At 44.0% G+C, this 27,554-nt stretch overlaps 1 protein-coding gene across 1 annotated transcript; it reads right to left on the reverse strand.

Annotated features, from left to right (window-relative positions):
- Window positions 1-14,708: 14,708 nt before the first annotated feature.
- Window positions 14,709-15,785, reverse strand: LOC311188787 (C-C chemokine receptor type 4-like; the record flags this gene model as incomplete). The annotated part of the gene is made up of 1 exon (XM_084260293.1): window positions 14,709-15,785. One exon carries the CDS (start codon window positions 15,783-15,785, stop codon window positions 14,709-14,711), a length of 1,077 nt encoding a protein of 358 aa, XP_084116419.1.
- Between the last annotated feature and the right edge of the window lie 11,769 nt (window positions 15,786-27,554).

A 27,554-nucleotide genomic window follows, 5' to 3' on the forward strand; every position in this document is an offset into this window, starting at 1 on the left:
TTGTTCCAGTAAATGATGAACTTGGTAAAGGTTTGATACTTGCAGAGATGTGCCATCTCTGGCAGTAAAGCTGACTTTCTACAGCAGACTGAATCTTCTTTTAAGATCTTACAGATTTGGTGTGAACCAAACCCTGGTGAGATCTGAACAACAAAAATTTAAGAATGGAATCAAGTATTTTCATAATCTGTGGTTTCTTGTCTTGATTTTTGTCTGATGTTATTAAAATGGTTCCTTAAAGACTAAATCCTTCCTCTGTGTGTTTGGGAAGGAAAAAGGGGATGAGGAAAAGTTACAATATTAAAATTAAAATATTAAAATATTAATATTAAAAGTTACAGTATTAAGAGAGAAACAAGATTGTAAAGTCTGTATGGAACAAGGAGTTGTTCTTGTCAATGTCTCTGCTTTCTGCATTTTATAAAAATGTGGTTTGTCTTCGTGCAGCCAGAAGAACCACAGAGCTGCTTGCTTACTGCAGCAACTTGTAAAGAAAATCATAAAAATGGTGGTTTGAGAGAAAGATGGTTTAATAGGACAGAAAAGGAAGATAACAGTAAGCAATAATATAAACCAGGTGATGCACAGTGGTTTCTCACCATCTGAAGCCAGTGTTCAGGTAGTTCCTGAGTCACAATCCTCCCCTCCCAGACAGCTTCCCTAGTTATAAAATGGAGCATGTCATCATATGGTATGAAATACCCCTTTGGTCAGTTGGGGCCAGATGTGTCCCCTCACAGCTCTGTGCACCTCCAGCTTGTTCAGTGGCGGGGCGGTGGAAGAAGTGGAAGAAGCCTTGGCTCTGTGTAAGCTCTGTTCGGCAGGTAGCGAAACCATCCCTGTGCTGTCAAGGCTTTTTGCAGCCCCACACCACCTACTGTGAAGAAAACTAACACTTTGCTCAGCAAAAGTGTGCAAAGCACGACAAAGTACTTGTAATGGGCTGTGTGTGCCTTGGTGGTGCAACCCTTTTCTGGGATGGCCAATGCAAAAACTTCTCAGTGGATGAGGACTATTCCTGTCACCTGAGCAAACAGTGAAAAGGAGCTCCACTCCCTTAATTATCCACATCTGTGCTATGTGTTTGATGGGCTTTCAAACCAGATGTGCAGTTCACCCAAGACATAGTGCTTCTACTCTTAAATTCTCACCTCAAATGCAAAGTCTGATGGCTGTGTTCAGTACCAGACATATTTCATTCTTGGAATAAAGCAGTCTCCTCTGACCCCACATTTCTTTTTTTTCATGGCACCATCCCTGTGCAGCCCTTAGAGCATGCAAGCAGTTAATTGTGAAGTATTAATTACCCCAGAGCCAGGCCTTGAAAGTAAGGAATGGAACAGAATAAGTGCTGTACAAGTTGTGGATTTTGGGGCTTGAAGTGAGCAGAACGGCAGTACTGTTTCCATACATTCCTGTAACAGTTCAGCACTTCAGGAGCCAGGAGGGTTTTTTTGTTTGTCTGAGAGGCAGTTCTGTGAGGGGAGGGGAACTCCTGGCTCTCATTCTAACTTAATTTCATTTAACGTTACACTTGTAAAACATAGTCTAATCCATGAGACTCCACTTTTGGCTGTAACTGTCTGTAAATGTTACAAGCAGAACAGCTCTGCATCAAGGATTGCAAACACACATCAGGTTAGAGATGAGACTAACAAGAACATGGGGAAAAAAATGGGCTTAAAGTTTTTCAAGTAAGACTCTAGATAGCTTCATTAACACACCTGCCTATTTACTGCTCTCAGTGAAGTGACTGATCTCTTGTCTACAGAAAAGAATGGCAAGTTGGAGCCCTGATTCCTAATCCTGGGGTACCTACATGAAAACTCTGCTGGAGGTTGCCGAGTGGTGTGGTATTTATTGCAGAAGGCAGGTCTTTCTGACAAGGGGCTGTCGGAGCACGCACTGCCAAGAAGAACCTGTTGCCACTTGCTGCTGCTTTACCCAAAGATGTGTCTGTAGGTGTTTCGGGAGGGTTTTCTGCCCTTCCCACATTTCATACTGTATCCTTATACCCACACCAGTGCTGCTGCTGCAAGGCTGGTGCTTACCCTAGGATTCCTAGCTTTGGCACGCGGTGATCCTGGGACTGTAAGAAGTGGATGCTTTACACTGGTCCCATTTGGAAGGTGGGGACCTTTGCAATTTAGTAGGGGAATGCCATTTGTAATCTTCCCCTAACACATAGCTGTAGGGGCTCAGCTTAGCACAGATGTTTTTTTCCAGCTCTTGGGTGAGGTTTGTAAGGTTAGACAGTAATCCCGCCTACGCCTGATTGAAAATCTTATTAGATGTGATTACCCAGAAGAAAGAGCAAGTAGGTGGCCATGACCTGGTGAATAGTCTGTGATATATGGTTAAATTATCTTTCTTAACCTACGTATGAGACTACTCTTAGTAGTTACTACATTCATAAGAGAAGTTTGCAAGAGATGATCTAGCCCTGTGTGCCTCTTATCTTATGCAAAGGTCATCTGTATCTGAAGTGTTCCCAGTGTATTTGTTTAACTCATTCTTCAAAGTTTCCTGTCATAAGGACTCCAGACTTCCCTAGGCAAGCTATTCTAGTGTTTACTGTTGGGAAACTTGTGAACAGATAAGGAAGGCTTCGCTACTGTATGTGAGCTGGTTAGCAGGTACTCTGCCCACAGCTGATGTGAAATCAGTATCTGTGGTCTGAAACTTTCTCACCTCCCTGATACACTGCCTGTACTGAAATTTTAAGAGGTGTAAAGCAATAAAGAAGACTCAGAAAGGATGGGAAAGGGTAAGAATGTCCTGAATGACCTGGTCCAGGTGCTGCAGCAGCTTTTTTGGAAAGACATTACTGAGTTGCAAGAAAGATGTCTTGCAGGCCAGGACTTTAAAAGTGTTGTAGCCAGGCTTGAGGTCCAAGCTGGAACATTGTGTAACAGAGAGAATTGGAAGTGACAGAAGAATGAGGTTTGCTTTAGTGGTTCTCCTTCAATGAGAAGGCAAAACTGGGCAGGAAAAGATGATCTTGAGGCTTGAGACAAAGGGCTGGAGGAAAAACTGTTGGAAAACATGTAATGTTTTAAAATCCCTTTTCAGAAGGTATTTTCTGTTGCTTGTTATGCTGTCAAAGATTGGAGCAGTGAGCCAGAGTCCCTATTCTTGGGCAAAGTGTTGCAGGTGTGTGTTACCTGTAAGAGGTTTCACTGAACCTGTGCTGGTTTCAGGCCCTTGGCAATCCCCTTTCAGTAGGATATATGGTCTTTGTGGCCAAGGAATCAACAATGTATTTAAGAATTCCTGTTCTGGACTTCAGCACACACACACACACCTATCCCTCAGGAGCCAAGTATGTAGATAGGACTCCATAGTCAGGGTCTTAGGAGGGTCCTACTGTTAACTCTGTAGTCTTGTAATGGGCAGCCCAGTCTAGTTTGTGGGACTGCCTAGCACCTGTTCATAGCTGACTCTGCAAGCGTCTTCCCAAGGTTGCTGTCCTGCACTTTGGTAATGTGCTTACAGCTGCATGACTAATTTAGCCTTTTTAATTTAGGGGTTTGGTTTCCTTTTTGGGGGACCCCTCCCTAATGGAACTGGGAATTGAGTTTGAAACACCGACAGTAAAGACCTTTGAGTGGTTCAGTTGAATACTGGTGCAAATCCCACAGGAAAATGCAGCTGGAATCTGTGGTTTGAAAGGATTTTTCTGTTGTTCCTTAGTCTTTGTAACACTGTTTCTCTTTTAAAACTTGATGTCTCTCTTATATTCTATTATCCTAATATTAATATATTATTAATATACTCTATTATAGTAATATTAACTGAGTGTTGTCTGTGCTTGTGAGTCAGAGCACAAATCTGAGCACAACGGGGGGGTGGGGTAGGGAATGCCTCCCAATTGTTGTTCATCCTCCTAATGCTATAGCTATGAAATTAGCTGGTGCAGAGAGTGAACACTATGGATCTCTAGTCTAACTTTAAACCAGAAGTCTTCCCCAGTTGTGGACTTCTGAAATAGCATTTGCTAAAGTGCTTGCCTTGGGAGAAGGTGAAAGACTGTGTGGTAGCTGCAGGATCTGGATGTGTTCCTGCACTACAGTTGAAGCATAGGTAGAAGAGTTGAGGAGAAGGAAAAGAAATGTAAGAGCTTACTCTTTGCCTTCCTTATGCCCGGCTGATAAGCTTTAGGCTGTAATCTTTCTCCTTGTTTACTAAAAATGTTAGCTGCTGTTTTCATAGCAGGAACGTATGGGAGAAGAGTAACTGTGCATGAGGAAAATTGGCACTCCTTTCTTGCCTCATCCATGTTAAATTTTATTTCTGGATGTTGAAATACTGTTCTTGCAGAGCGGCATCTCAGAAGACCAGGGTCTGAGATATTGATCTGAATCCTGTAAACACACTGTGAACCTGTTAAACGTGCTGTGGTTTGTGATAGTCATGAAAATACGGTGTGTTCACAAGAACCTGAGACCAAGTATTGAACTAGCAAGATAGCATCGTTTCCTGCAAATTTTTTTTCAAAAGTTACTTCTGCTGGAGTGCATTCCATGCAGCATTTTTGCTCCTTTGATCCAGAGCAGTAGCTGCTTCAAAAACTGAAGTTAAACTGATGTGAGACTTTTGACCCCAGCCATGGGTAGGCAACTGCAGATGTGACTTTATCTAAAAGCACTGAAAATCGCTGCTGGTTGGCATCTGCTGAAGCAGCTCTTTTTTCTTCTTTTTTTACCTTTTCAATTCTAACCTCTCAGGTCTATTTGTTTTGACTCAGAAGGCTTCAGAGGTGTTGGAAAAAACCTAGAGCTTACGTGGATCCTTTCTAATTTTAACTGACACCAGGAAAGCTGGTGTTCTAATATTAGCCAAATGCCTTTTATTGGAAAAAAAAAAAAAGGACACACCCCACCCCAAAATTAAGCTTGATGACTCATTCTAGGAAATAAAGAGACTTTAGCCAGAAGAGACCTGTAATTCAGGTGCTACAGCGGAAGCTAAAGCTGACTATGCTGAAATCACCCCAAAGGCACTTTTTTTTAAATTCTGAAAACCCAAACCTGCTTAGAGATGCAGAAGTAAGATTACAGTAGTACATCCTTAACTTGCAGGAATCTTAGAATATCCTGAGCTGGAAGGGACCCGTAAGGAACATTGAGTCCAACCCCTGGCATCACACACAGCGCCAGCCAGGTCAGAGCATGTGACTGAGCACATTGTCTAGATCCTCCTTGAACTCTGCCAAGCTTGGTGCTGTTACCCCTTCCCTGGGGAGCCTGTTCTAGTGCCCCACCACCCTCTCAGTAAAGAGCCTCTTCCTAACATCTGACCTAAACCCAGATGGAGTTTGTTTCTACTTTGTACTGTACCTACAGGAACAGTGCTGAAACAGGATTTTTAAGTGCTATAGAGATAGAAGCAAATGAGAATATTCGGTGTTACAAACACAACCTGGATGAGAAGCCTTGTGAAGACAGGAAAGCATAATAAAGTGCCAGGTAAATGGTGGTTTGTTGTGGGGTTTTGGGGGTTTTTTGGTTGGTTCCTTTTAATTTTTTGCAAACTGAAGCAGATTGACAGTGAGGATGGGAAAGAAAATCATTTCCCTTTCCCTTTTGTTGTCTAGCCACCATCAACCACCTACATGTTGTGACTTTGCATTTCACTAAAATGGCAAAGGTGAATGATGCTGAGCTCTACAGTTTTCAGATTGTCAAAGCTACAAGTAGGAAAAATTTTCCATGAAAGCAAGGAGGTGAACTGGGTTGAAGTCTCTCGGCTCCCCTGACTGGATGTGCAGGGTGAGGAAAATATATCTAAATCCAAGCAAAAATCCACCTACCCATAGCTCTGGTGGTACATGCTCCCCAACTGCTTATAAACCATCTTGTCTTCCATTTTATCCTTGCAATTTGAGGTAGAAACCATCTTTTGTCTAACAGTTCTGGATAAGCATCTCATGTTTTCAGTTGTTCACAAGGCTAGGTGATGCCTCATTTGGTTTCACTACAGTTTTTGGTGAGCAAGTACTTTCTTCAGAAATACAACCATGTTGTTGTACTTGTCCCATGAGGTGAGTGAAAGAACATTCAGACATTCCCACCGTTTCTTTTCTCTGTGTAATGAGTTTGTCAAGGGTCTGTTGCCCCATTGGCACGGCACGCAAGAACACTTTTGTCTCGGAGACTGAGGGCTTCAAAAATACACAGAGCTCAGCTTGTATTTGTTGTCTCTGTTTTCTTTTTCTTGTTTAATAAAAGTGTGGGGGTTTTATATAAGAATAATTGTACTGAGTTTGAATAAGTCCATCGAGCCCTGTGTCCTCTTTTGAAGGTGAGTGTATCTGATCACGTCTTTCTGAACCTCATCACCCGAAACCTTCAGGTGTGAAGTATTGTCTTCCTAGTAAGTTGAAGTGGAACTTCAGTGTTTTTAAAGTATTTTCAGTAAAGAGACTCAGCTTTGACTGCTGATTCAGCTGCTCGCTCACCATGACTGTTTGCAAGAGACCCCCCTGAACTCTAAAGCTCAAACTCTGCAATATAAACTGCTGTACAGCAATTGAGATTATTTAAAAGGATCAGCTCTCTTTATAACCACATTGGTCTGTGCTCCGTTGTGTATTTTGATTTTGGGACTTACTTATTTGCCAGGCTATGTGCCTTTTGATGTGAAAGTGTGATGCTGGTTTGACTTGGAAAGAATGTTCTTGTTCTTTGGAAGCATTTAGTTCTTTCCTGCTACCTGTTTTTGTACATTCATGCAAGTTTGTGAAAGACCCTGCTGATTACAAACACCAAAGTATTAAGTAAATCAGACAAGCAAGTCTATAAGGGTTAGGGGGTTTTGTCTGCTAACCTTCATGATTCAGTACAACAGTCACCCACTGTCTGAGAAACGTCAGGAAGAAATTGCTCAAAACCAAAGGTTGGTTATTTGGGTTTGGTTGGGGTGGGGGGTTTAATAATGCATTATGAAGTGGTTTTCGTCTTCTGTGGAAGGAGATGGAACTTTCAGGGCTGTGAATAAAAGAACATGCTTGGCTCTTGATGTCATGAGACAAGGCAAGAAATCTAGCAACACACAGATATTTGTCTCTATAGTAATAAATACTTAGTTTTGCTGCAGTACTTTTCATTTACAAAATGCCTTGTTTTGCAAAGGAGGGAAGAGTCTTGATTTCTGTGTAGCAGATGCAAGAGGTGAATTGACTGGGAGCCCTGGCAAGGCTGAAAAAACCTTTAAAAAAGGCACTTTGGGTTGTTTTTTTTTGGTTTGTTTCTCCATGGAAAAGTTAAAGCATCAGGGTGCTATGATCTATTCTGGGCACATCACCTCCGAGTGATAGTGATGGATGTGCTGGGGCTGCTTCTGCCCGGTTGAAGCCTGCGGCTCCGTGCGATAAGGAAACCGGTGCAAACAGTGGGCACCACCTAGTCAGATGCACGTGATAAAACGTGGGGGTGTTTTTCCTCAGCACAAGCACTGCCTGCGTGAATGTGACCAGGGCCAGTGTGATGCTCATGACACTCTGTGTCTGCGTGGGAGTGTGTGTGTGTGTTTGCTTTCAGAAAGGAGGAGCACTGCTCTGGTGGTCAAAAGGCACCCTGTACCTGGCCCTCAGCTGCTGCTGTTAGCTGGAGAAGGTACAGCTAGTTTGTACCATTCACTGGCCAGGCAGACATGGCTTTTGTTGTGAAGGATATCACTGATTTATTTGTTTTTTATTGTTTTGGTTTGCTGGGGTTTTATTTGGTGGTTTTTTGTTTGGTTGGTTGGTTTTTAACTTTGTTTGCTGTAACCATGTTTTGTTTTGCTTTATCCAAACCAATATAACTGTGGGATCTTGTGGGCCCAGGTCTAGAAAACACAGCAGATTTTGTTAAGAGGTGTCATTAAAATATTGACACTAGCTACCTATTTGCTCCATCAATAGGGAGTATCAGCTTTTTTACAGCCATTTCTGTGCATGTAGCTGACGTTTGTAGTGCTCTTTTTACATTTTTCCAGGAACCTGAAAGCCTGTACATACCCCGTGGTTTATGCTGGTGTGACAGTTCATGAACTGGGCATGTGCCCCACCCCTGAAAATCCAGACTAGGTTCAGTCCTGTCATATTATGACAGAATTTTCTATTGTGAATTACCTTACAGAAAAGGTGAGGTTTGGGGTTTTTTTTCTACTCATGACATAATTAATAGTTACCCTGCATGCATACAAACCCATTCCTGGAATTAACCCCTACAAACCAAAGCACAATACCACTTCACTCCCACCCTCAAAAAAACCCCCCGAAAATGCAAAGAGAAATTCTGCAGAATCTTGGATATCTAGTGCTGACTTCACTTTTTCAATCCCTGACACAAATTGTGAAATAATTAATTATCACTTAAGAGTTGACCTTTAAAAAATACTAATGCGAGGTTTGATATGTACATTTTATTCATATAGTCCCACTTTGATAAGAATCACCTTTTTTTACACTGTAGAAGAAACAAAAGTTCACTTGAGGCAAATTCTCACGAATTCTCCTTTTATGTCAGTAGACTTAAAAAAACAAAACCCACAACAAAACCTGGTCTTTTTTCTGTCTCATACTCTCCTACAGTAACATTCATCACTTTACTGAAATTTTTATTTCTAACTCTTGCTTTTTTTCTAAACTCTGTCCTGTTCCTCTGGGGATGCAGAATAAGCTACTGACTGAGCAAGGCAGTAGATTCCTGATGTTGAAGTTGTTAACAAAAACCGTGTTCAACAAGACAAGTCCATCAGCTCTTTCTACGAGTTTTGATTATACAAGGACTTGTGAAAGCATTTCCCCCACCAGAGGGAGATTTTTATCAAAAATTCAGGGCAGATGTAATGAAATGCTCAGTTTCAGGAATGTTGGAAAATCATCTGTGCTTACTCTAAAGTACTTTTAAGTTGATAAATGCAAACAGTATTATTTTAACAGGGCTAAAAGGTGTTGCTCCCTAGCCAGTGCAGCTGCCACCAAAAATCAGTTCTCTCCAGTGCTCAGATTTTCATGAACCTCACTCTTGAAATGCAGGACGTTCTGCCAGCGTAACAACCGGGCGAGCTACGTGGTGACTGCTGCGTGCAGAACGTGCTGAAGCTGGCGAGGCTCTGAACTCTGTCTAACTATGGGAGAGGAGGTTGTGGCACAAGCATTCAGGCAAAAAGCCAGGAGCCAATGGGAGCCAGCCTCCCCATGGGGGATTTTGGGGGTTCCCTGTCGTTTCTGAAGAAAGGAAGCGAGTACTGACCTGCATTATGCAAGGATGGGTCGGTGAAGCAGAACTGATGAGGAAACAGCCTAAATCCAAACTTCATTTTTCTGTCCTTCTTCACTTCTCTGCAACGTGCAGGTGTTTGTGTGACACCTCATGCTATGAGTCTCCTCCAGAAAGCATAGATTTCTGATTGGAAGGGCAGACCTCTCCTGCTCCACAGCACTGTTTCTCTGCAGAGCCTGCAGGCAACGTTGTTGTTCCCTGCAGTCAACCGACCTTATTTTCTTTCCATTCCTGGTGCTTGTGAAGGAGCAACAAGGGCATGAGCATCAGGAAAAGGCATTCTTCTCTTTCTTCTTGATGTGCTTTTTTAAAATAACTTTCTTACCTGCCTTGATACCAAATGACAAGTCATCTGCAGTCATGGTCTTGCGTTCAAATTGCAGTTTACTCCTGAACAAGTACAGAGATGTGTTGTGGGCTTTCACTTTGATTAAGATGCTTTTATGTTAATATTAGCTGGTACTGCTCTTTCTGTTTGTGTATGATTGCAACACATTAATGTGCCTCTGATCTACCTGTCTGCAGCACTTCTGAGGAGATAATTTAAAGAGGTAAAAAGGTCTCTTCCTAGATTCGACTGCTTGGAGCTTCTCAGAAAACACTGATCAGATGCCACTGGCTCCTCTGAGCAGAAGCGTGGGGCTGATAACGTCGGTCTTCATTCAAGTTTTGTTGTCTTACAGCTTGCTGGCAGCACTGAGAATGCTTTCAATGAGGGTTTTATATCTGTGGAAACAGATCAGATTCTTGATTACATGCTTGTAGTCATTAAAAGCAAAAGCAAGGAAACAAACATCTTCTTGGAATTTAAAAAAAAAGCCTTAGTGCTGCAGTAGTTTTTATCACCTGAGATGATAAGAGCTTGCAAGTGCACTTAGTGAGCTATGCATGCTGCATGCATGCTGCTACTCAAAAATGAGAAACTAAAACGCAGAGCAACTTGAGCCTTTCCAAGACGACTTGAAATAGATTTTTAAAAAATAAAACAAAAAAACCCAAACTCAGTCAAACAAGACAAAAACTAAAGGAGCATGAAATGCTGATGAGTTGTGTATTTGGGCTGCATTTATACAAAGGACTTTTTTTTTTTTCTCTTTTGCCCACCTGCAAAGAGGAATCCTTGCTCTCTGGTGTTTTAAGACACATAATGTCCTCTGTTATCTGTGCCAGTGAAGAACATCTTTTATTAGAAGCTGGCATTAACTAGTCACCTTCATCCACTTACCTCCAGATAACCTTCACACTAACCTGTGGCAGTCCTCACTGAAACTAGATGGGGAGTTTCTTGGCTTGCCCATTTCAGATTTGGCTACCAGAAAGGGTACAGTGTGGGTGGCTCTTACCTGGCATCCTCCTTACCAAGAAGAGTGAGGAGGGCCCCAAGACCCTGTTCAAAAATGTGCCTTGCGCTCGTGCCATCTGAGCTCTTGCTCTGTGCCTCAGCTCCTCCAGCTATAAGACTTTAAACGTAAGGGCAAGTGGCCAGTGTTGCAGAAGACAAGACAATTATTCAGTTCAGTAGAGAGATGCCACCATTTCTGAGAGTTCAAAGGAGGATCAGAAATAAAACAAAAGCCTGGGGATGGCCTGTGAGCTGAGGACATGAGGGATTACACGGAGGGGTGTGCTCTGCCAAGGGGAAGAACATCAGCGTTGGTCAATTGTGCCAGTGCTCCATCAAGAAGTTGGGAGGAGACTTGGATTTTGCTGGTCTGGAACAAGAGAAAGGGCTCTGCTACTTGTGAGTCTTATGTCTGTGACTTTGACTCAGTGACTGTTACATAAGATGTTTTTTTGTTGATTCTGCTGCTGAATGACTGTGGAAAAGAAAAATCATCCTGGAAGGATCTAACTTGGTGTCTTTTCATTGTTAGTGCTCCATTAGGAGTGATTTCTCCCTGACTGCCAGTGGCACCTGCATACATCATTGCTGGGTTACAGTTAGATGGCTGCAGATAAGGACCAGTTCTGCATCACCTTTGAATAGTCTTATCAGTTATGCAAATGCTAGAAATCTCACCACGGTTACACTGACTATTTATTTCCAGTCTCCTACTTAAAATCTGCTTTTATGCCTGCAGTAGTGAAGTCCATTTGAGCTCTGTAGGCATGGCCTTAAGCACCATTTTAGTGATTGTTCTGGTTGATGTTACTAAATGGCTCTTGATTTCTAACTGTAAATCAAACCAAGTGGAGATATTTGCATATGAGATGGGAGTTAATAATGTTGGTCTCCAGCTGTTGAGAGAGAAATGTTGGATAAAATTGGAAAGTGTTAAGAGGTCCTGGAGGAAAATGGATGAGTGTAGATCCCTGATGTCAGTTTTAGGCTGGAAGCATCCTGGTAACAGAGGAGCACTACTGAATTGCACTCTCCTTTGGACCAGGCATCCAGAGCTGGGGCTGGAGCAGTAGCAAGCAGTAACAAGTAACAGTGTAGGAAGGGGAACAGCAGTTCCTTACCTTCTTTCCAGGGCTGGCTCTCAGTCTGAGAGGAGGCTGCTGACCATGATACTACTTCTGCACAATCAAAAGGGATGAAGCCATCTTCCAGAGTGAAAGGTAAGCATGTAATTCAGCTTCATGTTTAGGAAGTGCCCGTGGTGGCCTAAGCACTGTATGAAAATAAACCAACCAACTTGTTTTTATCTTTTCATCATTATTTATATTTGATATAATTGAGCCTACCTTTCTGTGGCAGCTTAGCTGGAGACTGTCCCTCAAAGGAGCCCCGATGTAAAAATGTGGGTTTACAGATTAGTCACTTTAATTCAATCCATTCCCTTTCGTGGTTCAGTGGGTTTGTGTGTACTGTCATTCATTACTTGGAAATTCTTGTTCAGCTAAAATGGTACCTTTGGGCAACTGACATTTTGAAAATCTCTACTTTGTATTTGTCTGTATTAATACTATTATATTATCCTTTCTTATCAGCAGATTTCAAAGCTATCTCTCAAAAGAGGAGTGACATTATCCACTGTAGCTCGGTGCACGGGGGAGGAAGGTTTGTTCTAGGTGACAGAAAGGATGAAACCACCCAAGTTCGGTGACCTCCAGTCCCAGGACCTGTATTCCCGAGCCCATCACTTAAAGCTGAGCTCCCCCTTGCACCCCGTTGAGCAAACCCGCTCAGAGCCGAGCAGCACTGTGAAGCACCTTTGAGTTTTGTGTGGAAAAGGGGCTTTACCCTTGCTCCGTTTATGGCAGCGCTGCGCGGCTGCTGGGTGCGGCCCGTTCATTCCACACATGAGCAGATTCGGCATCCCCTCCCACCACAGGGTGTGTGCCCACAGCTGGACCAGCCTGTGAGCCGCTGCCCATCTTGGTGCCATTCGTCAACACCACTCTGAAACTCACATCTCCCTCATCTCACTGTTGTAACAAGCCTATGGCTTGCTTTTTGTTTGCTGATCGTGACTTTTGCCAGGCCAGCTCTGGCATCCCTCCCCTTTGGTCAGGAAAGCAAGGTTTCTCAAAGCCACCTGCTTGTTCTTTCCAACTAGAAGGGTCCCAGAGTAGGACAAAGAAAGAAAAAATACAGGTACAGCACGCTGTCTGGCTTCCAGCTTAGCCTGGGCACTTGGCTGATGAATAGCTCAAGGATTCACGGTGCCTGTGCCATTTGTGTCACATCTGTGAGGACAATGTGCCGTGCTGGCTTGGGAGTGACACGGTGGGTTCAGTGACATCTGTGAGACTTTAAAGCACCTGACACTTGCAAATTACCTTCCTCTTCTTTTTCGAAATAGGCAATTGATGGCTTAACACACCCCTTGCAGCGGCTTTTTCCCAACTGATTTACTCAGTGGCTTGAAAAGTTGTTGAGTAGTAAGACTTGATAGTCTTTTATTGGGAAGGAAGGCCCTTTCTTAGCACAACCTCATTGCTTGCAGATCCTTGCTTGTTCCCCTCAGCAAACTGCTAGTACCAATAATGAATTCCCCAGATTAATTATAAGGGATTGAGGTGTGTGCCTGAGTATTTAAGTGCGCTGCTTTTGATTTTCATTCGTGTTATGACAGAGGTCATGTGGAGGTCAGCTTCCACTTAGCCTTTCTTATTTAGAGTGCCGACAACCAGGGCGTTGTGGTATTTTGGCACTACTACTCCATCCCTTTCCTGATGGCGCTTTAATGGCTGGTCAGCTCTTTGCCCTGAGCAGGCACTTCTCACTGACAGCCTAAGGAAAAGAAACGTTTTCCCACTGGATGGTTCTCATCCAGCAAAAAGACACAAGAAGAATGTCTTCCAGCGCGGTATTTGTCAACCCTAAGTTTGTCATCACACAACTGACTTCTTGCCTATTTTTAAGTTATTTTTGTGCCAAAAAGTCTAAACGGTGCTGTGTGAGTTTCCTTTCTGTTCCACATCTCTGGTTAACACCACGTAGGTCTGTGAGTGGCTACTGGGGCATCACATTCCTCGCGTTTCGCTGTTACCAAATGCTGGGATTCTCAGCGTGGTTTCTAAATTATGGCAGAGTTTTTCTGTGCAACCACAGCTTTTACATGAAAAATGAGCCTCAGGGTTAAATACTCTTGGAACAAAGGAAATCCACTCTAAAAGATACACTTTAACCAAGATGCTTCAGATTTATCCACGTATGCAGGAAAATAATTTTTTTAAACTGTTTTTATTCAAAAATATTTCCAATATTTTCTCTGTTCCATTAAAATATGGAAAAGCTATACTGAATTACAGTGACCAAGTAATTAAAAATGCCTGTATATGTATTATACACCTACACATAGACCAATGTGGCAGCTTGGATACCCAAGAGAAAATATTGGATACCCAAGAGAAAATATGACTCTAACATGATGTAATGCGTTTGCTTTGCACCTTCCTGCACATAAAGAATACAGTTTGCATCACTTTTCCTTAATGACGGAGGGGGTATCCTCTCCCTAAGATGAAATGTTTAATAGCAGCAGCTACTGTTAATAGCTTGCTAAGAATCAGAGCGAACATATCCTACACAGATCAACTGTGGAATTAAAAAAACCCAAAGCCAACAGGTAATAACGATCCTTCCCAAATAAATGAATATATTTTCCAAATGCACATGCTGATGACAGGTATCTGTCTCTCCTCTGCCCCTCCATGCAGTGCTGCGTCCGTCCTACTGCTGCTGAAGCAGCGCAGCACTTTGCAGAGAGCTGACGCTGCTGTTCTATCTGAGCAGTGATTTGAAATCACAGCAGATAAATCCTGCATGTCACAGCAGATAAATCCTGCATGTCCACCTCTCTCACGTTTCACATCTAGGACACCTGCCATGTTAGTCAGAAAGTCTAGAGGCAGAAATCAAAGCTGAAGTAAGTAGTTATCCAGCACTAGCTTATTGCTTGCTGCGTGTGCATTTGCTTAGCTTTTCCAAGTTCTTGCTCCTGTCAGTTGGCTTGACGGTGAGGTCCGTGGTTGGTCTGAAGCGCGTTACAGAGCGTCTTGATCCGCTGTAGATTGTGTGTGGAATGAAGTGGTAGATTCAGTGTGGTAACTGATGTTAACTCCACACCACCTCCAAATACTGCCAGGTAAACGCCAGTTCTTAAAGAGCATCTTCAGGTACTTCTTAAATTTTTCCCCCATGAAGAAGTAGATGACTGGATTGAGGCAACAGTGAAAAAGGCCGAGGATTTCTGTTACCTGGAAAGCATAGTCCAGATTCCTGCTCATTTGACAGTCTCTAATGACTCCCGTAATTTCCAGTAGTTGCAAGAAAATAACGATGTTGTAAGGGGTCCAGAAGAAGAAAAACACAATCATGACAGCAAAGATCAGCCTCACAGCCTTGTTCTTTTTCTCATTCCTACAGTGCAATAATGTTTTAATGATTGTGGAATAGCAAAATGTCATGACAATAAAAGGGATTATGAGACCTAAAATGTTGGTTTCCAAAGTGGCAAAAAGTTTCCATGCTGTGAAATTGCCGGGATATTTTGGCTTGCAGGTAGTATAATTGTGTTCACTAAAAGATTCTCTAAATACAAGCTCTGGAACTGAGGCTGAAAGAGCTACTAGCCATACAACAAAGCTAGTGATCACGCCGTGGAAAGCAGTCCTTGCTTTCAAGGAAAACACTGCACGAACAATCGCCAGGTATCTGTCTATGCTCATAAGCATAATAAAAAATATCCCGCTGTAAAACCCGACCAGGTAGATCCATGAAATGATTTTACACCAGGGAGTTCCAAAAACCCATTGGTCTATTGTGAAGTAAGACCAGAACGGCAAGGAAAAAACAAAGAGCAAATCTGAGATGGCGAGGTTTAGTAAGTAAACATCAGTCATGCTCTTCAGCCTCTTGTATTTGAAGAGGACCACAATGACCAGGATGTTTCCCATGAGCCCGACCAGGAATACCAGGGTATACAGAAGAGGGAGGAAGGAGGCTGCAAACCTTTTGACGCTGTCCTTACTGCATGGTTTTGGAGCATCATTATAATTATCGTAATAGTCATAAAAGGATGAGGTTTCAACTTCAGAGGACTGTGTACTTGAAGAAATCATGGTTTTTCCCCAGTTCCTGGGAAAGAAAAAGTATTAAAATGTCAGTGGCCGCCAGCGCGTGAAGACCGTGTGGTTACTCCACAAGCCTCAACCTCAAGCAGTGACTAACTTGCAGTTCCAGTGCACGTCTTGTTACAGTTTCCCAAACACTGTTTAAGTGTTATGGGATGCATATGGACACTTGCAAAATGTGCCATCCTTAACATCCGTGTGCTGTAGACCTTGCAGTGCTGTGCAGCTTGGATGCCAGGCACACAGAGCATTATTCCAACAGCGGAGAGGAGAGCAAATAGGGATGAAAGGTACGGACCACACACATACACTGTGAGAGGGATAAATCCTGTGAAGAATTAAGTAAAGAGCAAAGCCGCTATTCACAGCAGTTCAGGACTTCACCCACCTTTCCAACCTGGCAAATATACCCATAAGAAGACAGTAATAGAAATGCATCTGGCCCTTCCTTCTAACGAAATTACCCTTACTGAAAGTTGACAGGAGTTTTCAGTAAGTACTGGCTTCAGTAGCTAAATGAATATCAGGAATGTGCCGTTTTCTGACAGGCAGACAGCTTTAAGAGATGTTACTCTGAGGTAAATAACTAGGATGCAGTGCAAATGCATTGCTGATGTATTAGTCTGTGTATTGTTCACATCATGGCAAGTGTCTCTTGGACTTTTTTAGCCTAAAACAAACAAGAATTTTAATGAATGGAAAGCAGAAGAAAAGTTGCTTTATTTGTCCTTGTGCTGCATATTGCTGCCACATAACAACAAATACCTCGAATCGTTAACCTGACCCCTACTGTGTGTGACACCTCTCTAGCCTGCAGTTCTGTTCCTGAGCAATTTAATTTGAATTACAATGCACAGGAACAAAACCTAGGCCAGCTGCCACACTAGAGGTGACAGTTTCACAACAGCTGCCCCTAGACTACCTGAATCTAATCTAGTTTCAGCATAAATTACTCTTAAACATTTTAAAACTGAGAATATACACTCATATAATGCACATACACTTGCTTCTGATGATGCAGGAGTTCTTAAAATGAGGAACAGACATGATACACACGTTGTCAGGAACTGCATTTTGTCAATTTTACCTTTTCTCTTCTCAGAAGCTTCTTTGCTCTACGGGTGCCGAATCACTTGCTTCTCTCCAGGTAGCTCAGTCAGGAAGGTGCTGCCTATGTGCCGATATCCACCAGCTGCAAAAAGTAGATGTCACTAGGTAGCTGACAACGGAAGCTTCGTATTTCCTTACTGATCTTATCTCAGAATAAGTTTTGGCAACTTGGGTCACTTAAACTCGGAAATAAAATTAAAGACAGTATGTAGGAAAGTGCAGTTTCCATCAAGCGTCTGATGACCCTGTTAGAGCAGCTTCATCTTATCTAATAATCATTAGCGGTAGACGTCATTCAGCAGCTCTCATTCAAGAGAGACGTAGTTGCTTCTTATGGGTTGTAAAAGTGCATCTTAATATCAGAACAAAAATTATCAAAAGTGTCATCCGTAGGGAGGAGAAAGGAGAAGGTCACTTGGTGGGCGTGTGGGAGGTGTTTCTCTCTTCCCTCTCCATCACATAGCTAATTTTGCTTGTTACACTAGGAAGAATAGCTTTATAGACTTAGTCCAGGGAAAGCTGTTTTCACTCGTTCACTCCATCTTCCTAACTCCTGTTTATCTTGCTAAAAAAAGAAACAAAGCCTTGTTAATTCGTGCTGCTTTTTTTTTGGGTTTGTTTGGGTTTCTCCCCCACCCCCCATTGATGTCTCGTGTAGTGGGTTTTATTTGCAGTGAATTTACTTTCTACTACAAGCGATTGCAGACGGCAGTAGTGGTCATGATACCAAGTACGAAGCGTGTGCGGTCTAAGGGCAGAAGGTGTGAAGGTTTAGTGTGGTTCTTGTCACAGCAGGAAGCTCAGCAGCTTCTATGAATTTCTCCTGAAAAAAAGACCCAGGCGGTAGGGCTTGCACAGAGGATGCGTGCTAGTTAAATGGGATGGTCTTGAGTCCTGACAGCAGAAAAGCTGTGCTAACAGCTGGCAAGTGCTGCTCTCCTGTCCTACAAGAGACCAGCCAAACAGAAGTACAAGCTGTTTCTCAACAGGAGAGACTGTCAGCAGGAGAAACTGAGCGTCATAATTAGAGGAAGAAACGACAAAGCTATAGGAGGTGGTGGGGAGGGTAGGAAGAATAATAGATCTCAGTCCAGGAGAAGTGATAGGTCTTCTAGGTCAGCCTGTAGTGTTCCAGACACAGGGATAGCTTTTCTTTCAGTTATGCTATTTACTGCTATCCCGTATGCCTCTGAGGTTGTTACTTTGCCCAATATCTTACATTTGTCTGAAGTGTTTCTACCAGGAAAGATTGCATCAGCAGGCAACACCGTGGTGTCAATTTCATCAGCTCTGCTGACAGCAACTAGAAGCTGTTCCTCTTGCTGCTCTTCTGTCCCTGAAGAGCCTCATCAATGCCTCCTTTGACATGTTGCTGCTCTAGGGGCATAAATTCAGCTCTTCACCCACAACAACAATGACATAAATTCTTTCTTTAACCACCAGCTTTTCAGGGAAAAAAATCACCTGTTGCACTATAGGCATTGTTCCATCTTAGTTTTGGCTGTAATGCTTTTGCCTTAATAAGCCACAATGCATCTGCATGCCTGCCTTGTCACAGTCATTATTTTCTACTCCATCAAGCTAGGTGTCATTTGCATTTCAGCAGTGGTGTGTTGTGATTTTCAGATCAAGTGGTGAACAGACTTAAATTCAGATGCAATCTCTCTTCCACCCTGTAAGAACCCTTCTTTGTTATGGGATCCCATCACCAGCAACCTTTTGAGATCTGTCGATCTGTCCTTAGCACACATGCCACACTTCAAATGTGCTTATTGTTTTTCAATCATAATGTTGCCAGGGACCAAGCCTGCAGCCTTATTTAGCGCCAGTTCAGCTTGATTCACGTGGCACTGTCCTGACAAAAGGCCTATTGCCTTTTGCCCTGTTGCTTCCTCAGAAGCAACGCTTGCAAGTAGCAAATGCTTCCTAAGCAGCTTTCTTTACCTGCTGGCTGCCTTGGATGTAAAGCTGGGCTTCTACTAACACAGAAGTAGGGCAGCAAAGGCTTCTTGTCAGGGCACGTGTGTGGCTATGGTGAGGAAATATGGCTGGACCATGCTTTCTTGCAAAGACATAGTTGTGCTGCTGAAGGCTGCCTCACCAATGGGTCTCATGCTACATTAGCAAATGGGAAGGTCTCCGTCTTTGTAAGACCTTGAGCATGTCTGCAGAAAGAGGAATGCTCAGCCACAAAAAAAAGAGAAGAATGGTTGTGGCTACAGATGATGAAACTTAGGATGTATCAACTTCAGAAAATTAAGCTTAAAAAAAATTAATCTGGCAGTTGGTGAAAATCAGGAGGAGGAAAATGAACCCTGTAGCACCTTCTGTTGGCCTACCAATGGAAAGAGTCCCATGGAGAACCTGTGAGGAAAACTGCTGAGAAGACTTAAAAAAGCGAAGATTTCAGCAAATGAGCCGATGCAGAAAATGAATGAAAGGTGGTGTGAGTGAAAGTCCTCCAATAGCTTGCAAAGAAAGAAGGGTGGAAGGGACTAAATATAACTGCAGACTGTAGCGGGAAAGCTTTGAGGTCCCCTTCTAACATGACAGCATGGTTATTCTGAGCTCCTCCCCAGAGAAGAACCAAGCAGAGACTAACAAAAGGGGGATGGCAGGAGACCACGAGGTTAAGAGGAAAGGGAGAAGGGATGTCAACAAGATGCAGAGGGTGTTGCTGTAAAACTAGCAGGTTTTCAGGAAAAGAGGGGAAGAAAGAAGTCTTACCTCTTTACTAGGTGGTATCAGGCATGTGGCACTGACCAAATAAATCACAAGAGTGAGGAGAAGCGGATCAAACCTGATTAGCCTAACTGAGAGGAGATTAAGCTTTTATATGGGATGGGGAGGGGAAAGAAGCCCACATTAAAACCAACATAAAGGAACTTAATAAGCAAGAAGCAGAACAACACAAACCATTTGAACCCTTGCTGCTTGCCAGATGATGATTCCAGCGACTCCCACCTGTTTCAGAAAGTCTAAAACAGTAGCTTGCCATTTTATAGGTTGCGTAAGAGCCTTGCCCAGGGAAGGACAGGAGGCACACGTTTACCTAACTTGCTGGCTAGGCTGTGAGATACCTCTGGTACACTCTGCACTGCCCATTCCCTGCGATACCCATGTTGGCCATGGGTAGATGATTCAGAAGTGTTTATTAGAGCAGCCCTCACCCAGAAGAGACTGCCACAGGAGAGAGAGCTGCAGATGACTGTAGCTAAAGATAGCCAACTACTCTAAAAATCAGTGTATTGACTGATTGTGTTGATCAGCACAGGATGCAGGCTCCCAAAGTTGCAGCTAGGCAAATGATCAAACAATTACCTTTCTCAACCAACCTTCCGCTCCATCAGGCAGCCAACCCCTTCTTGCATGGTCAGGCCTCGTGCAGTTCTTCTGCAATTGCAGTTTGCACATCTGTAGCTTCAATCTTTGCCCGTTAGCAAAGTGTTTGTGCCACCTACTCATTGTGCTTCATCATACTTTTCTCACAGTTTTTATTCGATTCCAGATTTCCTGTGCATGAATAAACCTGCAGCAGTCTGGCAGGGAAACAAAAAAGAAAAGTCAACCAAATTCCTGGTTTTAGAGACAACCACTGTCCTACCGGCCCAGGTGATTCACTCACAGTTTATCTTGATCTTTTTGAACGTACAAATTCCCTTCAGCCTCTTGCTCTGACAAGCAAAAAAAGGTTTAAGCCTGAAACATATTTCCCCTGCTCAACATTGTTAAGTTGCAATTCCCCAAATATTTTTTTTTCTTTCAGTGGGCCAGTCCTACCCATTCTGCTGGTGGTGTCCACTGGTGATTCTGTGAAGGGTATTGTCCACCTTTTTCCTCTCTTAATTCACTTGCTTTCCACACACTGTGCTTGCAAAGCTGCTGTATTCAAGAGAGAAAAAAAAAAGAACTGAAACCTCAACCCAAATATGACAGAAACAGTAATTGTGCTGAATTTTACCTAAAATAAAAATGCTAATGCGAAAACCACAAGTTGAGTTCTTCTTAAATGTGAAATGACACGATGAGGAGCTTTCTTTGTCTGGTTCAGTGATCTGTCAAAAGTTCCCTAGCTGTTTCTCTGGAAGATGACAAATTTGGGCTGTTTCCACTCTGAGCAGCAGCTGATACCTGAGATAGATAGAATTTTGGGGTTTTTTTTCTTTTAAATTCCCCAGCCATCACCTAACCATCGCTACGATGTCTCAGTTAAAGGCTGGTGTCTTTGAAGAAAAAGACAAGGCAGCGCTGAATCGCGGAGGTCTCCTTGGACCGGTTTGTTTGATACCTGTTGGAATGGGTTTGGAGAGAGAGGAAAGGCGGCAGTCTGCCGGAAAGGCTGTGGTTTCTGTTTGCTTTGTGCTAGTGCCCCCCCAGTCTCAAACACTGTAGTTGTTGGTAGTCTTTAAAAGCTAACTACATGACTTGGCCTCATTCTGAACATCTACGCAACACACACTACAACTAAGATGTAGTTTTGGATGGCAGTTGTAACGAAAAGGAAGCTAGTTAATAAAACCCAAGTGTTTGCAGAGGATCAAGACTGAGATAGAACCGATATTTGCTCTTATAAATTACTAATCTTTCTCTGTTTGCTAAGACCCAGACACTCTGCTGTCAGAAGGTAAAAGCTGTTTCACTGCAAATCCTCTTTCAAGACAAGATGTAGAGACAACTTACGTAGCGTTTGGTCACTCTGAGCATCGGGGGAAACCACTCAGGCCGCTGAAATAAAACGTTGATAAGCAAGAACAAAAGGTTTCCACTGGAACTCCTCTCCGGTCTTTGTAGTTCATACGATGTGACGGGGTGTGCGAATTGTTGAAACCACCTATAGCTGATTTGGTGATCGCAGGCTGTCATTTGCTCAGTAGCAACAACCAGATCAAAAGAAAAAGAAATAGACATTTCTTCCAGCAGCCCAGCATAGTGACTAATTTTTTCTTGTTTTTCATATATATAAAGTTATATCTTTTCCCCACCCTGTACTTGCTTATCAATGACTCCATTTGCCCTGCTTTAACCACGGGCGACTTCCAAGCCAGACAGAGCTTTATAATGCCACCCTCTGGTGGAAATGCGAAGCAAACATTGGCCCTGAACACGGGCACAAGAAATGATGGATGGAACTTAGGGCAGATGAGCAAGGGTGACTAGACCAACAGCAAGAGGTTATGGTGGCTCTGGAAATACTTGGCCTTGTGTAAGATGTATGCCGTTGCCTGCAGTTGTCTCTTCTGAATCTGGGTTGAGCTGTAAACTCTGGCCTGTGCATTGAGTGTTGCCTTGATGGTAGCTTGTATTTTGTCCTTCCCTTGCACTGTAGTCTCTGGGAACCTGACCTACTGGGGGCAGCTGGAGAGCAGGGACCAGCAATGGGACACAAAGAAGGAACTGAACAAGAGCCCAAGAGATGGTAAGCCTTAATAATTCAGGTGAGAGCTCCCTTAAAAGAATCAGCCGACCGCAGTGCAGGATACCCACTTCCATAGGACCACAAGGGGGAGAGGGGCTACAGTAAAGCAAAGCATTGCTGGAGAGTGGCTCTGAAGCTACTTGGGGGTTATGATCTGGTCAAATGACGGGCTGTAATGCTGTCAGGTACAAAGTAGACATACACAGCTTTGATCCTCCTCAGACACCTTTCTTTCAGGACTAAGAGAATGTGTTGGTGAAGGTCCTTTGCCTGCACCAGGAGGTCTGGCAAGATGTCCCTGAGAAGTGCTGAGAAGTGATTCCTGTGAGTGTTTACCCAGTTCCCCACCCCTGAGTGGTTTCAGGCCGCTAATGCATTACCACCAGAGGCCCTTCCAGTGGGAAATGCTTCTCCTTTCCCTATGCCAGGTTTTCCATGTGCCAAATTTTCAGTGTGCCCATTTCTATGGCCAAGTTGGTTGCCTCTGTTGCTCAGCAATTTCCCACAGTAGAGGGGGTGGCAAAGGGCTGTTGGACAAAGATGGTGCAAAACCTGCACCTGGTGCCTCTTGGACATACCACAGAATCACAGAATTGTAGGGGTTGGAAGGGACCTCCAGAGATCATCGAGTACAACCCCCCATGCCAAAGCAGGTTCCCTAGGACAGGTCACATAGATAGGTGTTCAGACAGGTCTTGAACTTCTCCAGAGAAGGAGACTCCATGACCCCCCCTGGGCAGCCTGTCCCAGGGCTCTGTGACCCTCACTGTGAAAAAGTTCTTCTGCATATTGGTGTGGAACTTCCTGTGCTCCAACTTGAAGCCATTGCCCCTTGTCCTGTCCCCACAGACAACTAAAAAGAGGCTGGCTATTGCCCCTTGTGTCCCACATTTGAGATATTTATAAACATTAATAAGATCCCCTCTCAGTCTTCTTTTCTCAAGGCGTCCTTTCAGCCTGTCCTCGTAGGGGAGATGCTCCATTTCCTCCTGCTTTGCTGCTACCTGGTTGTGCTCCGTCAAAAATAACTGAAGCTGCAGTGCAGGGTTTCAAGCAATGTTTCAATCTCAGGAACTGTGGTGGTAAAGAGCATGGGAAATTGCATGCAGTGATAACAGCACGTCTGGCACCAGAGAGAACCGTCTCTTCAGCAGAGGTGTGGAGCCATCTACTGTTCTGCTTCATCAGGTTCCTCGGTGTCCTCCAACGTGCCTGCAAATCACAGCCCAGGCAAACCACTCCCATTTCTTTGTGGCGGGGTGCTTGCTGTCACGGTTTTAATTTCGATGTGGCAAATGTAGCATTTCGGGGCTAAACGCAAACTTTTTGTGTGGGAAATGCAGCTTCTTTCAGTTGCCGGCATGTCCTGGCATCCAGAGCTGTACATCGCCAGGCTGGTAGGCTGCAGCTGAATATGGAGCAGTGAGAAAAGCACAGAACTTACCCGAGACTCAAATACTATGCAGGGTGAAAAACAGACTGCTGCAGTTATAGCTGCACAGAGAGATAATATATAATCCATATCTATATGTATACATATATGAAATACCGTAGTGAAAAAGCTGCACCCAGGATCCTTGTCTTGCATTCTCCATCATTCACTAATTTCTGCTAATTCACAAGCTTGCTGCTGCCTGCTGCTCAAAGGAAGCCTGATCAGCTGGAAATTTGGTGAATGTAAAGCATCTTCCCTATGTCCAGTGGGAGCTTCTCCATGGTATTTCTTTAGGGAGAGGCGTGAGAACTGCAGAGTGTTAACTACTGACATTTGTGCGTTAGATATCTGTGCAGCCAACAGCATTATGCAAGGAGAAGTTGGTCAATACATTTTTCCACGTGGAAAACAATGTGTTAACACTTAGCACTGCAAAACTCAGGCCTTGAGGTTTGAGGGTGTACGTGTTGAAAACCAAACTCTTACTAGTAAATAGGAAGTTCTTGCTGACAATGGCAGCAGAAATATTGCCAGCTTCAGCAGGAGCTGCATGTGTCTGAGAAGTGACAAAAGCCATCCCTTTAATAGGTACAAACTGTCCCCCATTTTAGCTTCAATTGCCAGATTTGAATTTGAAAACAACAACTAACTCAGGAAGTCCCAGGTTGTCATTGGAGATCTGGGTGTCTCACACTTTATAAACCAAAGTGCAGCCAGTAAATCTTTTGAGCAGGACTTAATGCAGAAAATATTTCTTCCGCTGCCGAAATGCAGCGAGTTTGGAAGTGGTCTGTAAAGGGCTTTGGGCAAAACACCACATCCGACCTGGGCAATACCTCTAGAAAAAATGTGACTGGCTGGGAGCTGCAAAAGCAAAGGTGGGCAGAGATCCTGCAACCTCTAGAGCTCGAGTTTGACAGGAGTAAACTGGGTTTTTCATAGGAAAATGCCGCTGTGCTTGGGACTTGCATGGATGGGACTTGTGCCTTTGCTGGCAACTGAGTATCCTGCTGGGACAACGGTTTTGTACCACCTAGTAGATCTCAGTGAGGGACCTCGCGATGGTAATAGAGACAAAAGGGAAATGACTAAACCTAACCCCAAACCGGTGCATTTATAAATAGCTTTTCTGTGAAATGGAGCCTTCAAACTCTAGACTGCCCTGAATCAGGGCTTCAGGTCCATTCTCAGCAGGGCTACCTATTCCTTCTGATGCCAGTGCTGAAAACTCTGTCTTTCACCACCAAGCCATTTCCCAGCTCAGTGTGATGCTCTGACTCTGCTGCATTTCTAAGGTGGTTAGACCTTAGAAGTTAAAAACCCCAAGAAGTCACTGGAAAGAGCTCAAAGCAGCAATGCCTGGCTTAAAGACAAAGACACATAAATCCTGACATTTTGGGACTGTGACATAGTTGAATGAGAGGGATTTGCAGTGGCTCCTAAAAACAATACAGATGTCCACATCTCTCTGACTGCAAGCAGTCTTGCTCCTTCTGTTTATAGGCAGAACAAGCAGAAGTGTAATTACAGACCTGCTGAGAAAAACAGGGTTCAGGTTTTATTAGTTCCTCAAACTATAACGGAGCTGGGAAAAGATCTGTCTTAAGAGTCAGTGTGATTCTCAAACAGGAAAAAAAAGCTGATCATGGTGAAAATGCAAGATGCAAATATTACCCACCAAACCCCAAAGCCCAATCCCGCAACACCACCACCCTCGCTCTGCCAAACCCCAGCGATTTCCTGACCTCTTTTGCACAACCAAATGCATTTCAGTGGATAGTTGTAACAAGTGTACACCTGTGTGGGTGCATTTTCACGTGTAAATTGTAGCTTTCTAAGCAAGCAAGAGTTTATCTGTAATTTATGGCAGACAGAAGGGTTTTATCCCTCACTGAGAGGCTGGTTGATGGGGACTTGGCAACGTCAGGTTTACTGTTGGACTTGATGATCTTGAAGGTCTTTTCCAATTTAAACGATGCTACAGTCAGTTCTGTAGAGTATTTCTCTGGGTGTGTGTAAGTATAGATAAGATAAGATACTTGTCAAGGGAAAAGGTCAAAGGAAATATGTGCCCTTTGCCATCACTGGTTATTGGCATCATTGGCCCATCCTCCCCCGGCACCCTCACTGAAAATCCTTGGAGCAGAGGTGAGGAACCGCTGCTTCCCCTCTCCCAGACATGGGGGCTTCAGGTGAGGGATGAGGGCCCATTGCAGACACCTGTGAGGGGTTGTTAAAAATTTCCTCCACTGACATTTTTATCAATACTCAAAGTCAAAGAGGAAATCCTTCAGGAGACAAACCTGTTTCCGTTACTCACTTGGAGTGTGCAACTTCTCTGTAAATACATCACAGAGGGAAAGGCATTTCACGACTGTGCGCTGCCAGGGCAAGGACCTCACCTGTGACTTGTCTCTGCAACTTAAGGTAAGGGGAATACTGCCAGCTTATCTCTGTGAAGGTGTGCCTGCTTCTGAAAAATCTCTGATATAAAGGCTTTTATTAATTTTTTTACATCTTTTCAGACACAGCGTTGGATTATCAAGGGGAACGTGACATACGTGCCGGGCAGAGGGGCCTCTGAGGACGGTGTCGGTGTGTCACTCCCACTGGCCCGCTGTCCCGCACATCTGCAGGGGCTGCTTTTGCCTAGCGCAGGGTGGCTCACAGCTGCTTTAGACCTTAGGAGAAAATTTTATCTGAAAGGGTTGTCGGGCATTGGAACAGGCTGCCCAGGGAGGGGCTTGAGTCACTGACCCTGGATGTAGTTAAAAGACAGCTAGACAAGGTGCGCAGGGATTTGCTTTAGTAGAGGACACATTATGGTTGGACTCAGTGATCTCAAAGGTCTTTTCCAACCTAGTGATTCTGTGCTTCTGTGGGACTGCTGCTGGGACACTGACATCTTAGAAGAAATCCGTGTGATTGTCATTCTCTGGAAAAACAAACAGGGAGTGGAAGTGTCTTTGGCTGATGAGATGAGGGGATGTGCTGCCACTGATGTTCTTTAGCTGTTTGCTGTCACAGGGGCTTCCCAGGCATGTGGGGGGTGCTGCTTGGGGCTGCAGGGGTACCAGGGTTCAGGGAAGGGGAATGTACTGCTGCCGGTGCATCCAGAGCTGCTGGTTTTGAAAGGAAATCCAGAGTGAGGTGTTGGTAGTCATGAGGGGTTTGTGTTAGCATAAGCCAATAGGGCAAAGTTTTTCCTGGGGACGGGGGTAAGGAAGGGTCAGAACACTCTGTCTGCTTTTGGGGAGTAACCCCTCTGGCCTGAGCTGCCACCAGTGATCTGACCCACAGTGGAGAGAGTATGCAACACGCAGTACCCACTGCTGACCTGTAAGTGCTGGTGGCTCTACAGCTGAAAATCTGCTTGGACTATGTGGGAATCCTCTGCAAAAGTAACTTGTCCCACAGAAGGCTATTTCTGGCTCAGAGATAACTGGAAACGCAGCTTTTAGGAGATGACCCTTTCTTTACATTTAGATCTTCCCTGAGCACTGCTCCTTTCCTCCTTTCTGAGGGAATCATGGTATAGGACCCCAAAACCTTTGTCAGGGGCTCTCATTCCCATGGCCATGCCCAATAATTTGCTGTTTTAGGGATGCTTCCTGGCTCTGTTGCCCCACCATGTCCACCTGGACTGGAGGCATGGGGCTGGATACGCCACAGGGAGGTGGAATGGGTGTGGTGGTAACCCCTGGCTACTGCCTGGTCTGTCTTCACTCTACAGATTCAGAAAACTTCCTGTAGGGTCATCATCATCCTGTTTTTTGGGCAATCGCCATTTTAGTAT

Source organism: Gallinula chloropus, assembly GCF_964237585.1.
Source record: "Gallinula chloropus genome assembly, chromosome: 2".
NCBI lineage: Eukaryota > Metazoa > Chordata > Aves > Gruiformes > Rallidae > Gallinula > Gallinula chloropus.